The following is a 19,407-nucleotide window of genomic DNA, read 5'->3' as shown; positions in this document are numbered from 1 at the left end:
AGTGGAGGGGGGGGGGAGGGGAAGGGACCTGGGCAACAAGGAGGTGGCGGAGGGGAGAAGGAAGAGGCCCACCGACTGATTGATGAAGGTGGAGATGAGGGAGGAGGCGTCAAGACGGACGATGATGTTGTCGCTGTAGATGATGAGAAAGTCTTGCGTGCAGTCCATGGTTGTTTCCCCTTGCAGCTCAGTCAGCGCGTTTTGCGGGTCCAGACTGCGGGTTACCTCCTCTTGCCTTGAAAGCTTGAACGCAGCTATCGTGGAATTGCTGCAAGCTCATCACCTTCATCGTCCTCTGACTTGAGAAGCTACCTGCTGGAAACAAACTTTTCCTGCCCTGTCGTACACAATGACAAGTCCCGTTTGACAACCAACGAAGAGGAAAGCCTGTCACCGGGAGTGAGGACGTTCACCAGCATCTCACGCAGCCACCTGAGTGCTTCTGGTGTTGTTTGCAATCTGCACAATCTCAACCCACTGTATGACTTTGATCTCATCCGACCCATGTACAACTACCTGCTGAACCCGAGCAAGAGCAAGTAAGGAAGTCGTTACAGAGGGTGATGAGCGGGAGGGCACAGGTGACCGCACCATGTCGCTGCTCGTCTTCAGAGATCCCATCACCACCACCTCGTTCTTCGCCACAGCCGCGAGCTGGCACAATGGTGCGACCGAGTGGGCAAGGGAGAGCCATGTCTCAACGGCGCCCTCATCCTCCGCTGGCAGGGAGGAGGAGCTTTCCCTGTCCTCGTTGCCATCCTTCTCTCCCCTCCTCTCACCATCGTCTCCTCTCCCTCCCTCCTCTGCTGCCCTCACCACCCTCCTCATCAGCTCTGCCATGCTTCCCGCCGCCCTCGCCCTCAGGCTCCCCTCCACCATGACTGCTCAGGTAACCTGAGGCGCACTCGCATCATGTAAATAGACTGTGTCGGAGCAACTTTCTCCACACTGGAGCTTCACGCTCTCATGGTGGAACTTGAAGCCAACAGCAGGAGGAAGGAAGGAGACAGCAGGATCTTGTTCAGAGTTGTTCATTCTTGAGTATTTCACAATAGACAGGTAATGTACGGGGAGGAAGAGAGTGGGAGGGTGGCGTCAGTACCACGTAGAACACGGCTGCAGACAGAGGAGTTGGTTGGCTGGAATGACGAGCATGCTTGCTTCTATGTCAGGATTCAAAGTAAGAATCGCTTTCACGGTTGTCCTGAATCTGTTCACAACAACGTCAGTCACATATGACTTACAACATAGCAATGACTTACCTCACGGCCAAGTCAGCGATGGACTGATCAAGACCAGGGCGGTACAACACGCCGAATGAGAGGACTCGACCTTGATCGTAGGCAGTAGGCGTGATGAAACCAGGATCGTCGATACTTATCTGGGGATAAAGTTGCGGAAGGAATTGAATCCCGACGATGTTCCCCGCTGCATAAGTCTTCCCTTGGTAAGAATTCAACGCCCATAATCTCATCCAGTCAGTCCTGGGCTGGATCGTGTCAGCCAGCAGCTCCAAGCTCGTCATGGTTTGAATGCAATATTGACACTTCTGAACTCGTAGGTGGATGCAGGCACTCTGGCAAACACCATCCGGACAGTCAAAGTCTGTTGTACACCCATACAAGTTGTTCCCCCCTCCCTTGCACAGCAGCGGCCTTGCGTTCCCCAGGATCCCAAGTGTGTCGATCGCCGCAAAACACATGTCCAGCGACTTTCCCGCCATGTCAAACGTCGGAGTCCATGAGAACGTGTAGGCAGGGCCTTCCTTCACGGCATCCTTGGCGTCGATCGAGATGTTTTGGAGGTAAACCAACAAGGGATAATTTGGGCCCGTGCTGTCCATGTTGAGGTTCTGCACAGTGATGTTCCACTTCTTGGTGCAGCCGATGAACGCGGATGTTGTGAAGTCTGACAGGTAATGGTCCTGAAAGAATCCTCCCCACCTCACCCGCACGTCCATCACTTGGATGACGATGCAACGCTGCTGGTTCAGCCAAGTGTTCAAGCACGAATGCGATGAGACCATGGGGGTCGCACAGACCTGGTAAGACTTGCCAGCATTGAAGGGCTGGGGGAACCATTCAATGGTGCCGTCAAACCTGCCGCAGGACGATGAGGGATAATCAACATTGATGCCGCTACGAAAGACAAGGTCTGTCTGTCCTCGACACGATGTCCAGTTCTGCTCGAAGTTGACGCAGGACCTCTGCAAGAACTTCATCCCAGGAGGGTTGGCTGAGGTTGGGCTGGAGATGAAGAGCTCTATCTGGTTCTGGTTCGGATTTGGCATCTGCAGGCAGTCAGCGCTGTTTGATGTCACAGAGAAGAACTGCTGCGTACCAGCGCGACAAACGTGTAACGAAAGTTGATGTTGACTCGAGCATAGACTATCTTCGGCTGCTCTGGCAGCAGGACGGAGCTCCAGTCAGAGGGTTTAAACATCCTCGGAGGGAGTTTCTCGTGGTCGACCATTGCCGGCACGGTTTCGGCGACGGTGTTCCAACACTGAATGTTGGGATAGAACAAGAAACAATCCTGGATGAAACATCAGACACAGAGTCTCGATCAATGAAAAGAGAGGATCACATGATACTCAGGAACATAAAGGTGAATTTTGATGCAGAGAGGCATCGAAGGACAAGTCTTGGAGGTTGCGTTGGTCATGTACTTGCCGTTCACATCCAGATCATATGCCGCAAAACAAATCACTGTCACGTTCTGCCTGAACTTTGAGGGTTGGCCATTTCCAACCAAATCCAGGTGATCCAAAGGGCGGAACGTGTACTCGTACTCTGCCAGTCCCGGGCTAGAATGCACAAGAACGAGATCACTAGGTTTAGCCCGAAACCCAGGATAATAATCTACAACGACTTGGCTGCTTGTAAGGGTGCGAGAGCCTGGAACAAAGTCTGCTGCATACAGCTTGATGGCATGCGTGTCCACGATGCTGAGGTTATAGACTTTGGTTACTTGCTCTGTGAGTGAAGGGAATCCAGAAACAAACATTGGAGGTTGATTGCTGCTCCCTGCATTGCAAGGGTAAAGTGAGAAGACGTTCTGAACGGCGGCTTGACCCGTGGAAGAGTTCCAATTAAGAGTGTAGTCAGATGCATTGGGGAAGTCAATGGTATCCATCACATGCTGGGTGAAGAAGGGGAAAACTTTCAATCCTTTGAAATCTTGGAAGGAGAAATCAGGTTTGATGTGATTGCTCGTATTGCTGGAGCCATTGAAGATGTAGCATCCGGTGGAAGTATTCGCAAGTTTCCAGTCGCTAGAGTCAAGATAGCTTGTGGTAGCAATGCAATCCACTCGGAAGCTCTGAGTGTCATTAAATCTACACGTTGCCGTGTCCATGATTGAGTAAGGAACACCGCGGCCGTACTTTCGATCCTTTGCGAGGATTTCTTCGACCAGATTTGGGGAATACTGCGTCATGAGATGCCCATCTAAGTCATACGAGTGAAACTCCATTGTAGCATATGGCGCACTGATCGAACCTCCATCAATAGACTTGTACTTGAATGGGTTCTCCTCAATGGCTGCTCCTGTTGCAACAGCGATGACATCCGGGAACAGAGCAATAGGAGAATGCCAATTGACTATTCCAGAAACATCGCAAAGCCACATGTCACTGTGTAATGCGTTTGATGCTTGTGATGTCGGCATGTTTGATGTGTAAGATGTGCTGGTTGTGTCTGATGTCTGTGATGTGTTAGATGTTGAGGAGTTGTATGGTGATGATGATGATGATGATGATGATGATGATGACGAGCTATACAGTTTGGAGCAGAGAGGAACAAATGTTTCAAGTGCTGGGGAAGCTCCTCGAAGGCAGTTCACGCCTGGCAGAGCAGGGGAGCACTCAAAGAAAAAGTTTCGCCAGTAAAGATCATTGATGGACGATGAGTCCTCGTAAAAAGCTGCTCCTCCATATCCATACGCATTCGGTAACGGTACCCGCCAAAGGCTGCACTCATTCGCAAGACATGGCGGGGAGTTGGTAGAACAACCGTTGAGCAACAGCCCCGTCGACTGATCTAGATTGTCGAACCCTTTCCTGGGAGCAAGCCAAGCGACGAGAGCGACGACGTCCTCATCAACTTGAACAGTATGCTCCATGTAGCCTTTCAACATGCTTACCCCATTCGGAGCATAGGCTGAGGACAGAGGCAGGTTTGGCTCGTTCCAGATGTCGGTCAAGATTAAAGTGTTGGATTTGCCTATCTTGCTACTGCATGAAGTGCCTGGTGAACATCCGATGATATCACTGGTGGCGTCTGACGCGCACTGAGAGCTGTTGCTCGTGTACTTTGACTTCATCCCACCAGCCCCTTGCGGCACCAGCTGTGCAATACACAGGACTCCGAAATTTTCTGCAATCCCACAGTTCCCATTTGCAGGACAATCGGGTATTGCCATGTCGTATGCAGAGCAATCGACCTGACTGTTTTCCGCAAATTTACATTGCGAGTTTTGAGGGAGAACAAAAGTCGCATCGATCCTGAATATGACATTTCTAGAGGCGATATCACGAGTGAAGTTTGTGTTTACAATCCATGATATGCTGCCACCGATCAAGGACTGAAGAGAACACGTGAGGTCAAGGTAGCATGCTAGGATGAACAACCGAGCTATGTTCATCCTTGCAGACTCTCTCGTTCACAGGTCTTCGTCATGCCCCAGCATCGTCTTCTTCCTCTCTTCTCTTCCCCTCATTCTCATCGCGCCTCCTCGTCTCCATGAGCCCTCCGACTCCCCACCCCAGGAACTGGCAGGAAACACTACCGTACACTATACCGGACCTACCCTTCATCACATCAGTTATCACATGAGGACCCCGGGCCTCTTTTCCTCCGGGTTTCTACTGGTGGAGAGGAAATGCCGGGTCTCACTGAGTCCCGGCCCGGGTGGCGGCCCGGCCCGCCGCCGCGGGCACCGTGCCGCTCACCGTGCCGCCATGCCATGATGGCCGTGTGACGGTGGCCAGGAGCAGGCAGGGCCCACCGTGGCACTGGCTCCGAGTCGGACTTGTGCTGATTACCGCCCCCGGAGTCCGGCGCTGAGTGGGCCCGGATTCCCCGGGCCGGACGGGCCAGATCGGACCGTGACGCGGCACAGCTTGGGCAGGCCGCCCGACGGTCTCCGCATGACGGTCCCCATCCGGGACCGTCCGTCGCGGTGCCGCGGACTCGCGGCACTGTGACTGGCATCACAGCCTCAGACGGTCACCGCCGGGCAGTGATCGGACTGAGTTCCGAGGCTGCCACCGGAACGGCGCCGGCCGGCGTCACTTTCCGGGCCTGGCTGGTAGTGGCGCGCCGGAATTTCGTCGGGCAGCCCCACACCGCCCCCCCCCCACCCCCCCGGCCCGGCACCCGGCCGGGCGGCGCCACTGTCCGACGATCCGAATGCGCCAGGACACCCGGTGCGGCCGGCGCCCGGGGCCGGCGGCGCGGCCCGGCCGCGGGCCCAATGCGGCAAGGACTCTGTAGTAGTATGGTGGGGTACAATTGTCCTGATTAGAACGGGTGGTGGTGGCAAGGGTTGGTAGGGGTGTTTTCAGGTCAAGAGTAGGGTAGGGGTAGGGTAGTGGGTGACGAAAATAGGGTATGGCAGCATGATGAAGTGGGTGGGGGCGGTGCTGGCGATCGGCGCCATGGTGGCGGTTGCGATGATGCAGGAAGATGGGGTGAGGGACAAACAAGGAGGAGCATCGATGGGGGATGGGCAGCGAGCAAGAGATGTACTTGCGATGAAGCAAGGGTTGCTCCGAGGGAGCGACCCTAGGGTGAACTTGTTGAAGGAGCAAGCGCACAAGGAGGCAGCGCTGGCAAGGTTGGAGGACAAACAGATCAAGATCCTGAAGAAGGAACTATCGGCTCTCAAGGTCGGCGGAAAGCAGCAGATGCTCAATGGAGCCTCGGACATGCAGAATGGGCAACGTGCGGTGGGAGCCGGGTATTGGGACAAGGAGCATCATGACGATACATGGAAGCCTGTGGATGACATCTACGACAAGCTGATCAAACGATCGCAAGAATGGGAGAAAGCTGAGAAGGCTCGTCAGGACTCGCACCAGGACGATCTGGACTCGTTTGTCGATGTACAGTCACAGGACGGGCCTTTCGAGGATCTTGCCAACCAGGTAGTGCAGGAAAACAGCCAAGAGCGCGAGTTTTCCAATGACGACTCCTTCGTCCCTCCTCCTACAGCCATCACACCCAATCATAGGCTGCCATTGCAATCTTACTTGTCCTGGGAGCAGTCCGGCAATGACATGATGGGTTCGAACTGACGTGCTTGGTGAATCATGGCAAGCTTGTGGATGGCCCAGCAGGTGTAAGCATACAGCATTGCTGCCCGCCTCTTATCAATGCAGTCCAGTCTACCTCGGTTGAGCAAGCTCAGTATGTAAGGATGTCATCCGTTTCCGATGGTGTTTTCTTTCCTTTCCTCCAATTTTTTTCCTCAATTTATGTAAACCTTTACATTTCAAAGAAATTATCTTGAATCACTCTTCATTCACTCCTCTTGATTTACATTCCTTCTCTTCTTCTCGCAAGTAACAGAGCGAGGAAAACTCCAACGCTGCCCTCACAGGAAACGTTTCCATTACGTAATTTATTTGCAAACCCCAGATGCGGCAATGCACATTGCAGTGCTGTCCTCCTTGACAGGAGGACCTCCTGTTGGCAAAAGTCACTTCCCTCCCGCATTGCAGGCTGCTGCTTACTTGAGAAGATGGCTTCCAAGGAAGCCGCAGCGAACGCATGCACGGAGATCACAGCAGCCGCTCTGTCCATCTGAGAGGGTTGCAGCGCCTGTTCGGCCAAGAGTCAAGGGGAGGAAGAGTTGACGAGGTGCAAGGGATAGAAGGAGAAGGAGGAGGAGGAGGGATGTGGAAAAAGACGGCGCTTTCAGGGAGAGTCTGAAGGAGGGGAAGGGAGGGGAAAAGTTGCTTACCAGCATGTTGTCAGCGTCGGTGTGATGGTAGAAGAAGTAATCTCCCTGAAAGTCTTGCGGGAAAGGAGATTTTCCATCCTGCCGTACTTGCCCAATGCCACTGAGAAAAGTTCAGTCGGATACCCTGTGACCCACTCCACTTGTATTAGTCTGTTTCTCTCTACTTACTCTGCCCTTGCCCCCCCCCCTTCTCCCTCTCCCTTCCTCTCCCTTCATGTTCCTGTGACTCAAGCACTCACTTGGGGACTTGCGCAACAGTGAGGGCAGGGATCTGATGGGATTCGACGAACCTCCCCATGTCGGATGTGGTGAACCCTGCGTCAGCGAACACATGCGAGCCACCGATGCGGGCAAGAGACTCTCCCACTGCTCTCATGACCAGAAGCGTCGGCGCATCTGATCGCAAGCTCGCGCCAGTCGCGGTGAAGATGCTATAGTCGAGCTCGATGACCATGGAGATCTTGTCTGCTTCGCCCTTGTGATCTTCGTAGTACTGCCTCCCCCCCACAACCCCAACCTCCTCGGCAGTCCAGAAGATCATTCGTAACGTCCTCTTGGGTTTCAGCCCGAGGTCCTTCACAGCCTTGACTACCTGGTAGGCCACAAACGACGGGCCCGCATCATCGATCGCCCCTTGCCCAACATCCCAAGAATCGATATGCCCGCTCACGATCACAACTTCGTCGGGGTACTTGGAGCCCTTGATCTCCACAATGGTGTTGCGACTCGGCGTATTACTCAAGGTCTGAGCGCTCATATGCAGCTGGACAACAACCTTGTCTCCTCGCTCCTGCATGCGCTGCAGCATCGCTGCATCCTCTGCTGTGATAGCGGCTGATGGGATCTTTTCCACTTGTGAATAATCTCCGAAGAGGGCCTCTGGTATCCTTGCCTGATAGTTCTTGGCTGACTTTGCATCGAAGACACCCTTGATGTAGCCCATCGACCCAGTGTGGGGTGTAGAGAGAGAGAAGGACGCAAGGGAGCGGATAAGAACCGCAACAGCTCCGTACTTGGCCGCAAACGAGGCTCCAAGGTAGCGGTAAGGTGTACACTCTCCGTACTTCGTCCAAGGGAAGTTGAAGAGCACAATCTTACCTCGCACCTTGTCTGACTTCATGGCAAGATCCTCGAAGGAATTCACGACTACGACATCGGAAGTGATCCCTTCCATCCCTGTCCCCACGCTGAAACCAAGCCCGAGCATCGGAAGCTTCTTGGTTGCATTGCCCACCAGTGGCGACAGCAGCACACACCTTTCTTCCCCCCTGACCCAGCGAGGAACGCTGACGGACTCGAAGTGAACGTCGTTGAAGCCATCTTGCCTGACAATCGACTCAAGATGGTCGATTGACCTCTCAAGGTTCTCTGTCCCTGTGAACCTGTGGCCATACCTGTCCACGAAGTCTGCAGTGCGTCTGTACGCTACTCCTTTGCCTGCTCCTGCCACGTGATAGTCCACCAACTTGTCCAGATCCTTCTTCATCCCCTCGATCTCGTCCTGGATCGCAGGAGGGAGAGGAGTAGGACTCGGGCTCTCGTGTGGAGCTGGAGGATCGACTCCTGCAGGCGGCACAACTTGAGCCTCGTCGATCGAGCTTCTTACGCAAGGTTTCCCTGTTCCCGCAAAGAGCGAAGCTACCACACAGCCGAGCACGAAGCATCCGAAGCACAACAAGAGGACATGCTTGAGCCTGAAGCTCTTCTCCTCACTCCCGTCCGTCTCATCGTGGAAAACAAACTTCGAGAGGATCGATGACCGAGGTTTTCCTTTGGCGTTCACATCTGTCGCAAAGATCAAACATCAGAACCAACCAGGCAAACCGGCAGCTCATCTTACTCTCATGTAGTGGAATGTTGTCGTCTTCCCCATCTTCAATGTTCTCACGATATGGCATCTCAATGCCAACAATCAGAGCAAAGTAATTCTCAGCAGCAAACAATCAAGTGTCTTGCGAAGCAAGCTTAATCTGTTGGCATCCCACGGCGATCCATCTGGAAAACACAACAAGCTGTCAGCAACACGAGGCTGACGATGGTATTTCCGTATTTTCTCTTCGGCATCTTAAAATTTACATCTTCATCCTCTCTTTTTTCCAAGAAGTCATTATGCGATATCATACTCCCCGGTTTTGGGACACTACCATCTCCCATCTCAGCATTCCGCGCTCAATTCTTGCACTTATCTCATCCTTTGCTATCATATCATACGGCTACTATTTCCTGCTCGCTCTTCTCCATCGAACATCCTTTGTATCAGCTTGCTCAAAATCAGTGTCCCTCTTACCTTCAATCGAATCTGGAAAAATCTCTTTGTTTGCTATCTTGTACTACCTCGTACCTGAGTATACTCATCCACTCAGCCTTCTCATTCATCTCCATCCTCTTCCTTCTCCTCGTTCGCCTTCTCCCTTCTCCTCCTGCTCCTCGCTCCCCCTCTAAATCCTCAAACCTCTTTTCCCTCATTTTCATCGGGGAAATTCTTGCAAGGGAGTAGTTTTGAGGGGGTGGGTGTATTACGTACCCACCCTTGTATGAGTGCCACACTGTTTTATGACCGGTACTTCTCGGTGCAATAAGTCATGAATTGGGGGTGAGGGTGGGGGGCCCTGGAAAGCCCTCATTGTTGCGAGTAGGAAAAAAGCTAAAAAAAAGCTGAAAAAAAGATAAAAAAGGTTAAAAAAAGATCAAGAAGTTGGACCATGTAAACCACACCTCTGTATCGCTCAAAGCATTCCGTGACAGCAACATCAGCTCTCGTCTTGCAGTTCATGTGATCTTGTTATGTTTCCACATACCGTTGACTTGTACATCGACTGTTGGTAAGTAAGTTGGTATACACTACTATTTCTGCCGGGTACTCCACTGATGAACAGATATACTCTTCCTGAAGTGGGCTAGGATGTGTGCTTCAAGTGTAAGATAGGTGAGGAGGGAACCGAGGAAATAGCTCGGGCACACTATTTCGCTCCTGTACCGCTTTGCAACTTAGCAAGATTGGAATTCTTTAGTAAACAGAGTCAAAAAGGAAAAGTGGATGGACGAGAGAGAGAGAGAGAGAGAGAATTGACAACAATAACAACACAGTATGTCCTCCAGCACAGCAGAGTTAGTGGAATGCCTTCGCTCTAGTGATACTCAGTGCTTGGCGCGCTTGGCTTCACACTGTCGGAGAACAGCGATTCACTGCGAGAGCGGGAGTCAAACCAACAAGAAATCGCAGGTAGAGGGTAGAGAAGAAGAATGAAATCATTATGAACTCACTGGAAAGCTGGGAACAAGTCCTTGTTTCCAGCATTGTCGGACAAACTTGGCGCAATAGTCCCGTCGTTCCATACAGCCTTGTACTTTGGAGCCCTGCTGAACCCGTTGTCTGGAAGCATCTTTGGAATTTTTTCTGCCGTGACGCCACTGTTATCAAACTCGTCACTCAACCCAAGAGCTTGCATGAAGCTCGTGAACAATCCAGGCTGAGGAGGTTTCGGCTTCACAAAGACAGGCTTGGGAGCGTCGGAGGGCATGTACGCCTCGATAGGGGGCCCTGGTTGAATGCTAGATTGCAAGAGCTGGTTTAGCGCACCGTTACTCCTGGCAATGTGGTTGCACGCTGCCTGATTCCCCTCCGAACACGCCTCCAACCATTGACTTGAAACCACGTCTCCCAATGCCCCGGATTGCCATTTCGACGAGTCCCACAGTCCCTTCACATCCGCCATGTCCTGGTACGTCTTGGAGTACGCACTCAGCTTCTTCAAAGGCTCCAACTGTTTCGACACTGCCTGCAAGTTCATTTGATTGCTTGATGGAGACGCTCGTGAAGCTCTGGCGGGCCTCTTGTGGTGAACAGTGGTGGACAACTGGTTCAGATATTGCTTGTTCTGCGCTATCTCCAAACATGCCTGATCGCTGCCATCAGAGCACTGTTTGGTCAATGCTTCGAATCTCGACCTCATCCCCACATCCCCAGACACTTGATCCAGCAGCTGTGTCCTTCCTTCAAGGGAGGCTCCCGTGTGTGGCCCCATCTCCCATCTGTCTGCGTCTGCTAGGCTCTGGTAGTAGGACACACTGTGCACCTTGAGGATGCTCCTCTGCTTCTGAAGCAATTCCACCTCATCCGCCCCCCTCGTCAACAGCAGCGCCAGAACGCATGCCAGCGCCAGCCCAGCCCCGAAGATCAGTTTGAGCATGGCGGACGAAGAGACAACCGTTGCGTTCCCGTTATAGAGCTCTTTGGCACGGACGGGCCATCCCTTCAACATCGAGTTCATCGCCCTCATGTCCCTGTCTAAATTGGAAACGCTGTTGGAAACACCCACCCCTTGTACTTCCTTCCCGGACCCCCTTTAATATTACCCCACCCCCTCCAAGTCGATCATTAGGTCCTGCATCTTGAGGTGTGGTGGTCGTAGAAAGTGGCGCTCTACCCCATGTCCTTCAAATACCCACCCCTGTTTACCTGGACGAACAAATACCCTACCCCCGCCCTTCAGAATACCTATCCCGTGCTGTACCCCCAGATTCAATATTTAAAAGTACCCGTAACAGTCTGGAATTCTTTCATAGCCACCCCTACTATGAGAATGTACCCCACCCTACAGGATGGATTACCCTCCCCTGCCTTTGCCCTCATTCGTTTCGACGGAAATAGAACAGGTAACCTCGTACTGCATGCCGCGACGCGACATGTTCTGCCTATTTCCCTCATGCTGCATTTGCCCTGAGCTTTCTTGTATCAACCTTGCTATGCTGTTTTGCTGATATGATTGCGCTTGTTCAACTGTGTATGTTTCAAGCATGTGGTACAGAAGCGTGGTACACGTGACTGAGCTAGACCTCCTGATTTGGTTTGAATGATGTTTATTCATTATGGTGGCATTGACGTGTAAATAAGACGAACTTGTATCATATCTCAAAGAATTTCAGAATCGTCAAGAATAAGCAGACTTCCTGGTGAAGCTGAGTAGTGAAACACTGTCAATGAAGAGGAAAATTTCAGGGGTGCATGTGCCATACCTTTGCTTAGAGTATCACATTGCTGCAGAGAGTGCAAACAATTTTTTTCTTCAAATCAAAGCAGATTAGATGGACATTGACTTACCTCTAATCAAGGAAAATTACATTAGCAATCTTCCAAGCGCGACTGATGAGATGTTATCTGACCCTTGGCTGCAGATGTTCGAGAATCTTCAAATGACTGAGCAGCTCTACGGCAAGCATGCCGTAAGTTATCTTTGAACTCCCAATGGTTATTCTTACAAATATCGTTCAGGCGGCTCTTTACGCCCAGGCTGCTGACTTCAACAAGACTGCGCGCTTCTACTACATGAAGGCCCAGGATGCCTACTACCTTGCCAATGCTCAGGCTTCCTATGATGACTGGCGCCGTGCTCGCCGCCAGTGGGATTACTTCTACCGCAGGAAGTAAACAGACCATGCTGAAATGAGACATTTCGGACTGTAACTATTCCTAGTAAACTGTTGACGCTCAACCGAAAATCTGCTGCGTTTGTTCTCGCTACTACATGTGTTCACATAGAATGTTTCTAACGAAGGTTGCAAAACTTTGTTGTATGACACAATCTATGCATTACGAACGACAGAAGTTTCATGCTCTCTCAAAATATGTCTTGTCCACCTTGTACATCTTCATTTGGGTAATCCCACCATGTCCAGCACTCCAGCCGTGTAGGGCATGGTTTTTCGGAGTTTCCTTGCAAACTCCGCATCCTTCTGTGCCGATAACAGCAGACTGGAAGCGACTAAACCGCATATGAGCGTACTGCCCCCTAGCAAGTAAAGCAACCACATTCCACTGCTCATCTGAATGATCTCTGTGTCCACAAGTTTGGCCCTTTGCCTTTGCGGTTCATCCACGTTGAGTTCACGAATAGAGTTGTCCAACTCGTTGAGTTTGGATTCCGACACTGCAATTCTGTCAAGAATCCTTTGTCTTTGTGCACTGACTTGTCTTCGGAGGAGAACATTGCCTCCAGCAGATTTCTCAAGTTTATCCAGTCGATCATTCGCCACTCTACGAAGTTCGTCTAACCTGCATTGTATCGTCAGAACAGTTCGTTGATCAGGATGATGAGAAGAAGTTGACTTACAGCATTTTTGATTCTGATGTCTTTGTCACCTGCTGCATCTTCTCGACGGTCGATTCTAGATGTGTCGAGCGGTCATCCACGAAACGGTCGATAGTATCCAATTCTAGCTTCGCTGCTCTCAACTCAGAAGAATCTTGACGAATCTCTTCCTGGAAATCCTGTTCGTCATTCGATTTTGATGGAATCGGATTTCGATTAAGTTTGTAATTGTCTTCTTCCATGAAATACTTGGCTTCGCTCGAACGAATCCGTTCATTGATATGCGCTTCAATAGATTTCCCTGCCTGCATGGTCAAGTCAGTCTAAGTTCCCGCAATCAACCGAAAACACTCACTGGGATCTTATCCTTTGGCCTTAACGCCTCCATCAGCATGTTCACCCTCGAAACCACCTTCGTTGCAAAAGCCTGACACCAAGTCAGCCCCGCAAGTCTGAATTGAACAGAAGGACACCAACATCAAATCCCTCAACTCTTGAACATCAAGAATATTTAATTATCACACAAGAAAGGCAAAACACACAGCTCTTTGCAATAATTGTCTATCGTCAGGTCGATGCTCGAGGGCATCCGCTACAGAAAGCACAAACAAACAATATATTGACTAAGATAGGAGAAAAAATTAACACAGATAGAAAAAGACATCTACACAAATCAATCGAGTTTTTGATAGTTTCTTCGATCAGCCCTCCTGTCAAAACCTTCGCATTCCTTTCTCCTAGAATCATTGCGCCTCCCTCGCATGTGTGACCTTTGACGTATGTTTCCTTGCCTATCCTTCCCCTTCAGCCCTTCTCCCGCCCTTCTTCCGTCCTCCTCCTCCTCCTCCTCCTCCTCCTCTCATCTCTCTTCCATCATACCTTCTGAGCAGCACATGGCTGCAGCCTCGCCCTGCGCAGCACGGGGGCCAGCGACGGGAGCATGAAATGTGTAGAACCGTTACAGTAGGGTAAACTGTGGTAACGACCCGTTGCATCTTGTTACACAAAGACGTTATTACCGTTATTCTCATTTCGGGAGTCATCGATGATATGGCAGGGAATCGAGGGATATTGGGGCAACGAGGAGGAGGAGATGGGAGGGGTGCATGGACGAGGAGAGATGGAGAGGGATCGGAAGAGAGAGAGAGAATGGGATGATGGCGGGGGGTTGATCGTGGTGGAGGGGCAGGGAGGAGGATCAGCGAGTATGGACTGTTTTCAGAGCGAGGAGAGGGACGGTAGGCAGTTGCTTCAGAAGTGAGGGAGGAGAGGAGTTGCGATTATGCCTTCAGCTTGTTTTTCTGACATAAATCTCTTCGAAACTTGTAACTGAGCTCACACATGCTTGTCACAGAGCAAAAGATCAGCATCGTTGAAGAGCAAGGATGGTGTCAACAAAGACCCTGTGATTCCCTCTCAAGACATTGCTGTGGGAATGTCGAAGCGCTGCCGTTCTTGTCTTGTTTCTTGGAGGGTTCTTGTGCCCCTGCTCTTGATCACCTGCTCCTGGGTTCACTGTGACGATACCGCACATCTCGCCTCGGGCTCGCAGGTCACGCAGAGTCTAGCGGAACGGTCAGCAAGTCAGTTCGTACATGGGAGTGTAGAAGTGATAGATCGACATCCTGGTGTGCGACCTCGCAAGTCTCAGGTTTCGGAGGGGAGGGACGCGTTTGTAGACCGAGAGAGCACGCCGGATGCTTCTTTCAAGGTCAAGTTGAAGAACAGCGATCGGGGTGAGCGGGAGCTTGAAGCTGCGAAAGCATGGAAGCGAAAGTCCCGAGAGTACAAGTCGCAGCTTGTTCACAGGAAGCGATCTCCAGTCTCTTCTTCAACAGCTTTTCCTGGTCAGACCGATCGGAATGGACGTCGCCATGCGGGGGTAGGGAGAGATGTTCGCTTCAGGACGTCTTGTTGCCTTACGTTGCTGTTACGGCAGTTCGGAACTAAAAGCTTGAGCGAGGACTCTACCAAGTGTGACTCGACAGGGTGAGGAGAGCTAAGCAATCTAGTTGTCTCGTATGATGGGGACGGGGATGGGGATGACGACGACGATGATCATGATAATTATCATCTTGACATCAACAAGTTTGCTGAATGTTGTAATCAGCTGTTGGACGATTGACACGTCTGATGAAGCTACCAAAGCAACTCTGAAGGTGAAGAAGAGAATATGTTTTGCTGCTGCTGCTGCTGCTGCTGCTGCTGCTGCTGCTGCTGCTGCTGCTGCTGCTGCTGCTGCTGCTTTGGATGATGATATTGATGATGATGATGATGGCAAATGACTGATAACTTGTATGCTTATATTTCAGGCGTTTCGGGAGGCAGCAAGGATCAAGAACAAGTTGCCTTCCATGCACGCTGTGACGGAAGCAGCGAATGCTGCTGTTGCTGCTGCCGCTGCAGATGTTGCATCGATGAAGACGATATCCAAGGTCTTCTCTCTTGCCCCGTCCTCCCTCCTCCTTCCTCCCTCCTCCCTCCTCCTTCTTCCCTCCTCCTTCTCTTGCAAGTCCTCAGTGTGTACATGCTCACATTGATGCAGACTATGCATCAAGGAGGGAAGAGCCTTGCCGAGGCTCAAGGTGGGCCAACGCCTTGCTCGCTGATCTCGTGACATCTCTTCGATCGCAGATGCTAATCCTGCACGGTTGAATCAAGAGAAACCTCTCGCTCACCATCTAAGGTCACTGCCTGCCTCCTTTCCTCCTCCCTCACACCCTCGTTCTTATCCTCGCTCTGCGACCGTCTATGTCTCCTTGTCTTGCTCCCTCGTCGAGCTGATATCTCTTGTGCTAGACCGAGCTGCGACAACCCCTGGAAGCACGCTCAAAACTCTCGTCAGGCTTGTGCGTACGTCCGCAAGTACTGCCCTCAGCGCAGCGGGCTCTTCAACTACCTAGCTCTTCCCTTCTGCTCCCTCGGCAAGGTTTCCTGGCTCGCCATCCTCCTCCTCCTCCTCTGGCTTGTCGCCCTGTCCATCTGGCTGGGACTTGCCGCCGACGCCTTTCTGTGCCCGTGCTTGACCTACATCAGCCGCTTCTGCAACCTCAGCGAGAACGTCGCCGGAGTCACGTTCCTCGCGTTCGGCAATGGCGCGCCAGACATCTTCACTGAAATCGCAGCCGCCATCGCCTCCCCGCACGGAGCAGAGATGGCGCTAGGTAGAGGAGGAGAGAGGGAGGAGGGGGAGGGCCCTGTTGACGTCCACCACCAGGTGAAGTCATGGGATCCTCGCTGATCGTTGCTGGCGTCGTCTTCGGCATCATCGCCATCGTCGTTCCCTTCCAGCTCCCTCCCCGGGAGTTCGTGAGGTACGAGTGCTGCCTCCCTCCCCCCGCTTCGCGCTGCTCCTGCGCTGACCTCCTCCTCCTCCCGCAGGGACGTGCTGTTCTTCCTCCTAGCGCTGTTCTTCCTTTTCGTCATCCTTCTAGATTCCTACATCAGCATGCTGGAAGCCGGAGGTTTCATGCTCCTGTACATCTTCTACCTCTACATCGTCGTCTTCGGCACCACCTACGTGCACAGCTTCCTCGGCGACGAAGGGGCGCAGCGCTCGAAGCTGATGTCACTCAAGACTGAAAACGAGCAGAGCAAGGGCCCCAGGCTGATCGAGGCACAAGGGAAGGCAAGACTGTTCCAGTCGGACACTTTGATCGATCTGCACGACCTCGTCCAGTACGTCAACCCGATCGGCAAGGAGGAGGTCAGCCACCACTCGCTGGTCAACCAGGTCCTGTACGGCATCAAAGTCCCCGCCATCGTCGTCATGAAGCTCACCTGCCCCGTCGTCGACCTTGAGCTGCCTAACAGCGGCTGGTGCAAGTCTGCCGTACTCGTTCAGCTCGCCCTCTGCCCTCCCATCCTTGTCTGGTGCGTCCTCCTCCATGGCTTCCCTACCATCAGCGCCGCCACCTGCCACATCGCCTTCGCATGCTCTGTCGTCTTCGGCCTGCTGGCGGCAGCGATTGTGCACGTCTCCTCCAAGCACGAGGAGCCTCCTCCCTACCTCGCGCTCTTCGCCTTCCTCGGCTTCTTCACCTCCATCGCCTGGATCTACGCGCTCGCGGCCGAGTTAGTGCATCTCCTGCAGGCGCTGGGAGCTGTGCTCGACGTCTCCGACACCCTCATGGGCCTCACCGTCCTCTCCCTCGCCAACAGCGTCGGCGATCTCGTCGCCAACCTCGCCATGGCGCGTGCGGGCATGCCGAGCATGGCGGCGGCCGCGTGCATCGGGGCTCCTCTGCTGAACCTTCTCTTCGGAGGAGGCCTGGCGACTTTCCTGGGGAACCTGCTGGTGGCGTCGCCCTACCCGTTCGAGCTGAACCTCCAGCTGTACGTGAGCATCCTCTTCCTCACCTTCTCCCTCATCGCCATGCTCGTCTACGCCGTCATGCACAAGTTCGAGATCCGCGCGCCCCTCGGCTTCATCCTCATCCTCATCTACGGCGCCTTCATGATCACCTGCCTTGGCTTCGAGGCCTGGGGAGGTCGCAAACTCTTGACGACTAACATCGGACCCCAGGTGCTAGAGCATATTCTTGTTGCTGTGCTCTTCTCCTCTGTCCTTCTCTTTCCCTTTCCTTCTCCTGCCTTCTCCCTCCTTCTCCTCGTTTCTTCTCCTCCTGTTTACATTTCCTCCCTTGTTCCGCCATTCTCGCTCTCCTCTGCCTCTGACAAGCCTCAACAGGTTCGATCAGGGAATTTTGATTTTCGGGCGTCGGACTGATTCCTTTCCCTTTCTGCTTTGCTATTCTTTAGTATCAGCGAGTGTATCATGTAAATCAACGTAAAGCACAATGAAAGAATACGAGACTTCAAAGAGACAAGTTGCTCCGACAGCAGTCAACCAGCATCAGCAAGACAGACAGGTCAGAAGAAGCATCTCAAGGAGCGCAAGGTCTCTTCACTGGGCAGCGAGCTCCTCCTTCATGAGTTGAATTCTCTTCAGCGCGTCCTGTGCCCCTGACTTGTCCTGTTTCTTCAGCAGCTTCTTGGCACGCCCCTCCTCCTGCCTGATGGCCAGCTGCAGTTTCCTCCTGTAGGTCTCCTGGTCCATCATGTTGCAGCTGATCTGTGTCTCCAGCAGTTGCATCCTCGACCTCAGTTCCTCGACCCTGAAGGTGAGTCAGAGCGTGATGAGGACGAGTACGGGAGGGGATACGAAGAGGACGATACGGGGGAGAAAGGAGTAGGAGAAAGAGGAGGCATGTTTATGTAGAGGAGGAGGATGTAGAGGAGGAGGGGGAGGAAGGGGAGGACGAAGAGGAGGCTGAAAGAGGAGAGGGGAGCAGGTCGTAGGAGCATCACCGGAACTGTAGCTCGTCCATTTCGTCATGGTTTTTGCAAGCCTTCATCGCTTCCTCGCATCTTTTCACCTCATAGTCCATCACCTCGTAGCTCACTATCCCGGACAAGTCGTCGTCGTCGTCCACCTCCTCCACAAGCCCTTCCTCTGCCACCACTGGTCTCCCTCCTCCTGCCTCTTTCCCTCTCCCTCCTCCTTCCTCTCTCCCTCCTCCTCCTGCCGTCAGCTCCTTTTCCCCCCTCTCCTGCTTTCTCCCTCCTTCCTGCGCCTTCCCCAACTTTTCTTCGCTTGCTGGAGCAGAGGCCATCTCCTGCTGCGTGATGCGGATCCAACAGCTCAGCCTTGCCGCCTTCGCCTGCTCCCCAGCTGACACGAAGCGATCGCGCTCACCCTCGCACTTGGAGCAGAAGGAGCGGAGGGAGGAGACGTAGGAGGGTAGGGACATGAGGCCGCAGTCGATCTTGGTGTGTAGGAGGTGAAGCTGGTTCGCGATCTCGTCCAGCCTACCGGCACGAGACGTGAGGAGCGAGGAGGAGGAGGAGAAGGTAGAGGCAGAGAAGGAGGTAGAGGTAAAGAAGGAGGTAGAGGTAGAGAAGGAGGTAGAGGTAGAGAAGGAGGTAGAGGTAGGGAAGGAGGTAGAGGTAGAGAAGGAGGTAGAGGTAGAGAAGGAGGTAGAGGTAGAGGAGGAGGTAGAGGTAGAGGAGGAGGTAGAGGTAGAGGAGGAGGTAGAGGTAGAGAAGGAGGTAGGGGAGAAGGTAGAGGATGGGGAGGGGAGGAAGAGAGAAACACACCGGTACGAAAGGTCATCACTGTCTTCATGTCCGCTCGGAAGTTTCTTCTTCTGCTCCTGCGCGACTTTCTGTTCATATTCCAGCACCTCGAAGCTCGCAATTTCTGCGATGTCATCGAAGATTTCGATCTCATCATCGCCATGCTCCCCGACCTCTTCCTCCTCTCCATCCTCCACCTTCCCCCCCACTCCCCCTTCCGCTCCTCCTTCGATGCTGTACGCCATCGGGTGGTTGCCGCAAGCTCGGATCTGCT

At 52.8% G+C, this 19,407-nt stretch overlaps 8 protein-coding genes across 8 annotated transcripts; 3 read left to right on the top strand and 5 right to left on the bottom strand.

Moving 5' to 3' along the window:
• Nucleotides 1-1,016: 1,016 nt before the first annotated feature.
• Nucleotides 1,017-1,764, bottom strand: GUITHDRAFT_154052 (hypothetical protein). The gene is made up of 2 exons (XM_005827595.1): nt 1,263-1,764; nt 1,017-1,210 (listed from the first exon to the last, which is right to left on the bottom strand). The coding sequence occupies exons 1-2, from the start codon at nt 1,721-1,723 to the stop codon at nt 1,096-1,098; spliced, it is 576 nt and encodes a 191-aa protein (XP_005827652.1). The 5' UTR covers nt 1,724-1,764; the 3' UTR covers nt 1,017-1,095.
• A 3,873-nt stretch (nt 1,765-5,637) lies between these two features.
• Nucleotides 5,638-6,497, top strand: GUITHDRAFT_154051 (hypothetical protein). The gene has a single exon (XM_005827594.1). The coding sequence runs from the start codon at nt 5,660-5,662 to the stop codon at nt 6,296-6,298; it is 639 nt and encodes a 212-aa protein (XP_005827651.1). The 5' UTR covers nt 5,638-5,659; the 3' UTR covers nt 6,299-6,497.
• A 704-nt stretch (nt 6,498-7,201) lies between these two features.
• Nucleotides 7,202-8,452, bottom strand: GUITHDRAFT_75358 (hypothetical protein; the record flags this gene model as incomplete). The annotated part of the gene is made up of 2 exons (XM_005827593.1): nt 7,202-7,818; nt 7,894-8,452. 2 exons carry the CDS (start codon nt 8,450-8,452, stop codon nt 7,202-7,204), a joined length of 1,176 nt encoding a protein of 391 aa, XP_005827650.1.
• Nucleotides 8,453-9,958: 1,506 nt separating this feature from the next.
• GUITHDRAFT_154050 (hypothetical protein) lies at nt 9,959-11,009 on the bottom strand. Its single transcript, XM_005827592.1, has 2 exons — nt 10,231-11,009; nt 9,959-10,152 (listed from the first exon to the last, which is right to left on the bottom strand). Exons 1-2 carry the CDS (start codon nt 10,989-10,991, stop codon nt 10,095-10,097), a joined length of 819 nt encoding a protein of 272 aa, XP_005827649.1. The 5' UTR covers nt 10,992-11,009; the 3' UTR covers nt 9,959-10,094.
• A 1,132-nt stretch (nt 11,010-12,141) lies between these two features.
• Nucleotides 12,142-12,394, top strand: GUITHDRAFT_113202 (hypothetical protein; the record flags this gene model as incomplete). Its single annotated transcript, XM_005827591.1, has 2 exons — nt 12,142-12,189; nt 12,239-12,394. 2 exons carry the CDS (start codon nt 12,142-12,144, stop codon nt 12,392-12,394), a joined length of 204 nt encoding a protein of 67 aa, XP_005827648.1.
• A 130-nt stretch (nt 12,395-12,524) lies between these two features.
• Nucleotides 12,525-13,997, bottom strand: GUITHDRAFT_164588 (hypothetical protein; the record flags this gene model as incomplete). Its single annotated transcript, XM_005827590.1, has 5 exons — nt 12,525-13,018; nt 13,077-13,360; nt 13,411-13,507; nt 13,598-13,647; nt 13,935-13,997. The coding sequence occupies 5 exons, from the start codon at nt 13,995-13,997 to the stop codon at nt 12,616-12,618; spliced, it is 897 nt and encodes a 298-aa protein (XP_005827647.1). The 3' UTR covers nt 12,525-12,615.
• A 410-nt stretch (nt 13,998-14,407) lies between these two features.
• GUITHDRAFT_164587 (hypothetical protein) lies at nt 14,408-17,784 on the top strand (the record flags this gene model as incomplete). Its single annotated transcript, XM_005827589.1, has 10 exons — nt 14,408-14,937; nt 14,995-15,044; nt 15,166-15,214; nt 15,368-15,490; nt 15,601-15,640; nt 15,690-15,741; nt 15,855-16,219; nt 16,273-16,369; nt 16,437-17,580; nt 17,746-17,784. The coding sequence occupies exons 1-10, from the start codon at nt 14,491-14,493 to the stop codon at nt 17,782-17,784; spliced, it is 2,406 nt and encodes an 801-aa protein (XP_005827646.1). The 5' UTR covers nt 14,408-14,490.
• A 13-nt stretch (nt 17,785-17,797) lies between these two features.
• GUITHDRAFT_154047 (hypothetical protein) lies at nt 17,798-18,413 on the bottom strand. Its single transcript, XM_005827588.1, has 2 exons — nt 18,366-18,413; nt 17,798-18,172 (listed from the first exon to the last, which is right to left on the bottom strand). The coding sequence occupies exons 1-2, from the start codon at nt 18,383-18,385 to the stop codon at nt 17,962-17,964; spliced, it is 231 nt and encodes a 76-aa protein (XP_005827645.1). The 5' UTR covers nt 18,386-18,413; the 3' UTR covers nt 17,798-17,961.
• Nucleotides 18,414-19,407: the final 994 nt, after the last annotated feature.

This window comes from Guillardia theta (genome assembly GCF_000315625.1).
Source record: "Guillardia theta CCMP2712 unplaced genomic scaffold GUITHscaffold_65, whole genome shotgun sequence".
NCBI lineage: Eukaryota > Cryptophyceae > Pyrenomonadales > Geminigeraceae > Guillardia > Guillardia theta.
The sequence above is the reverse complement of the archived record's forward strand: the minus strand, read 5'-3'. Positions and strand labels throughout refer to the sequence as shown.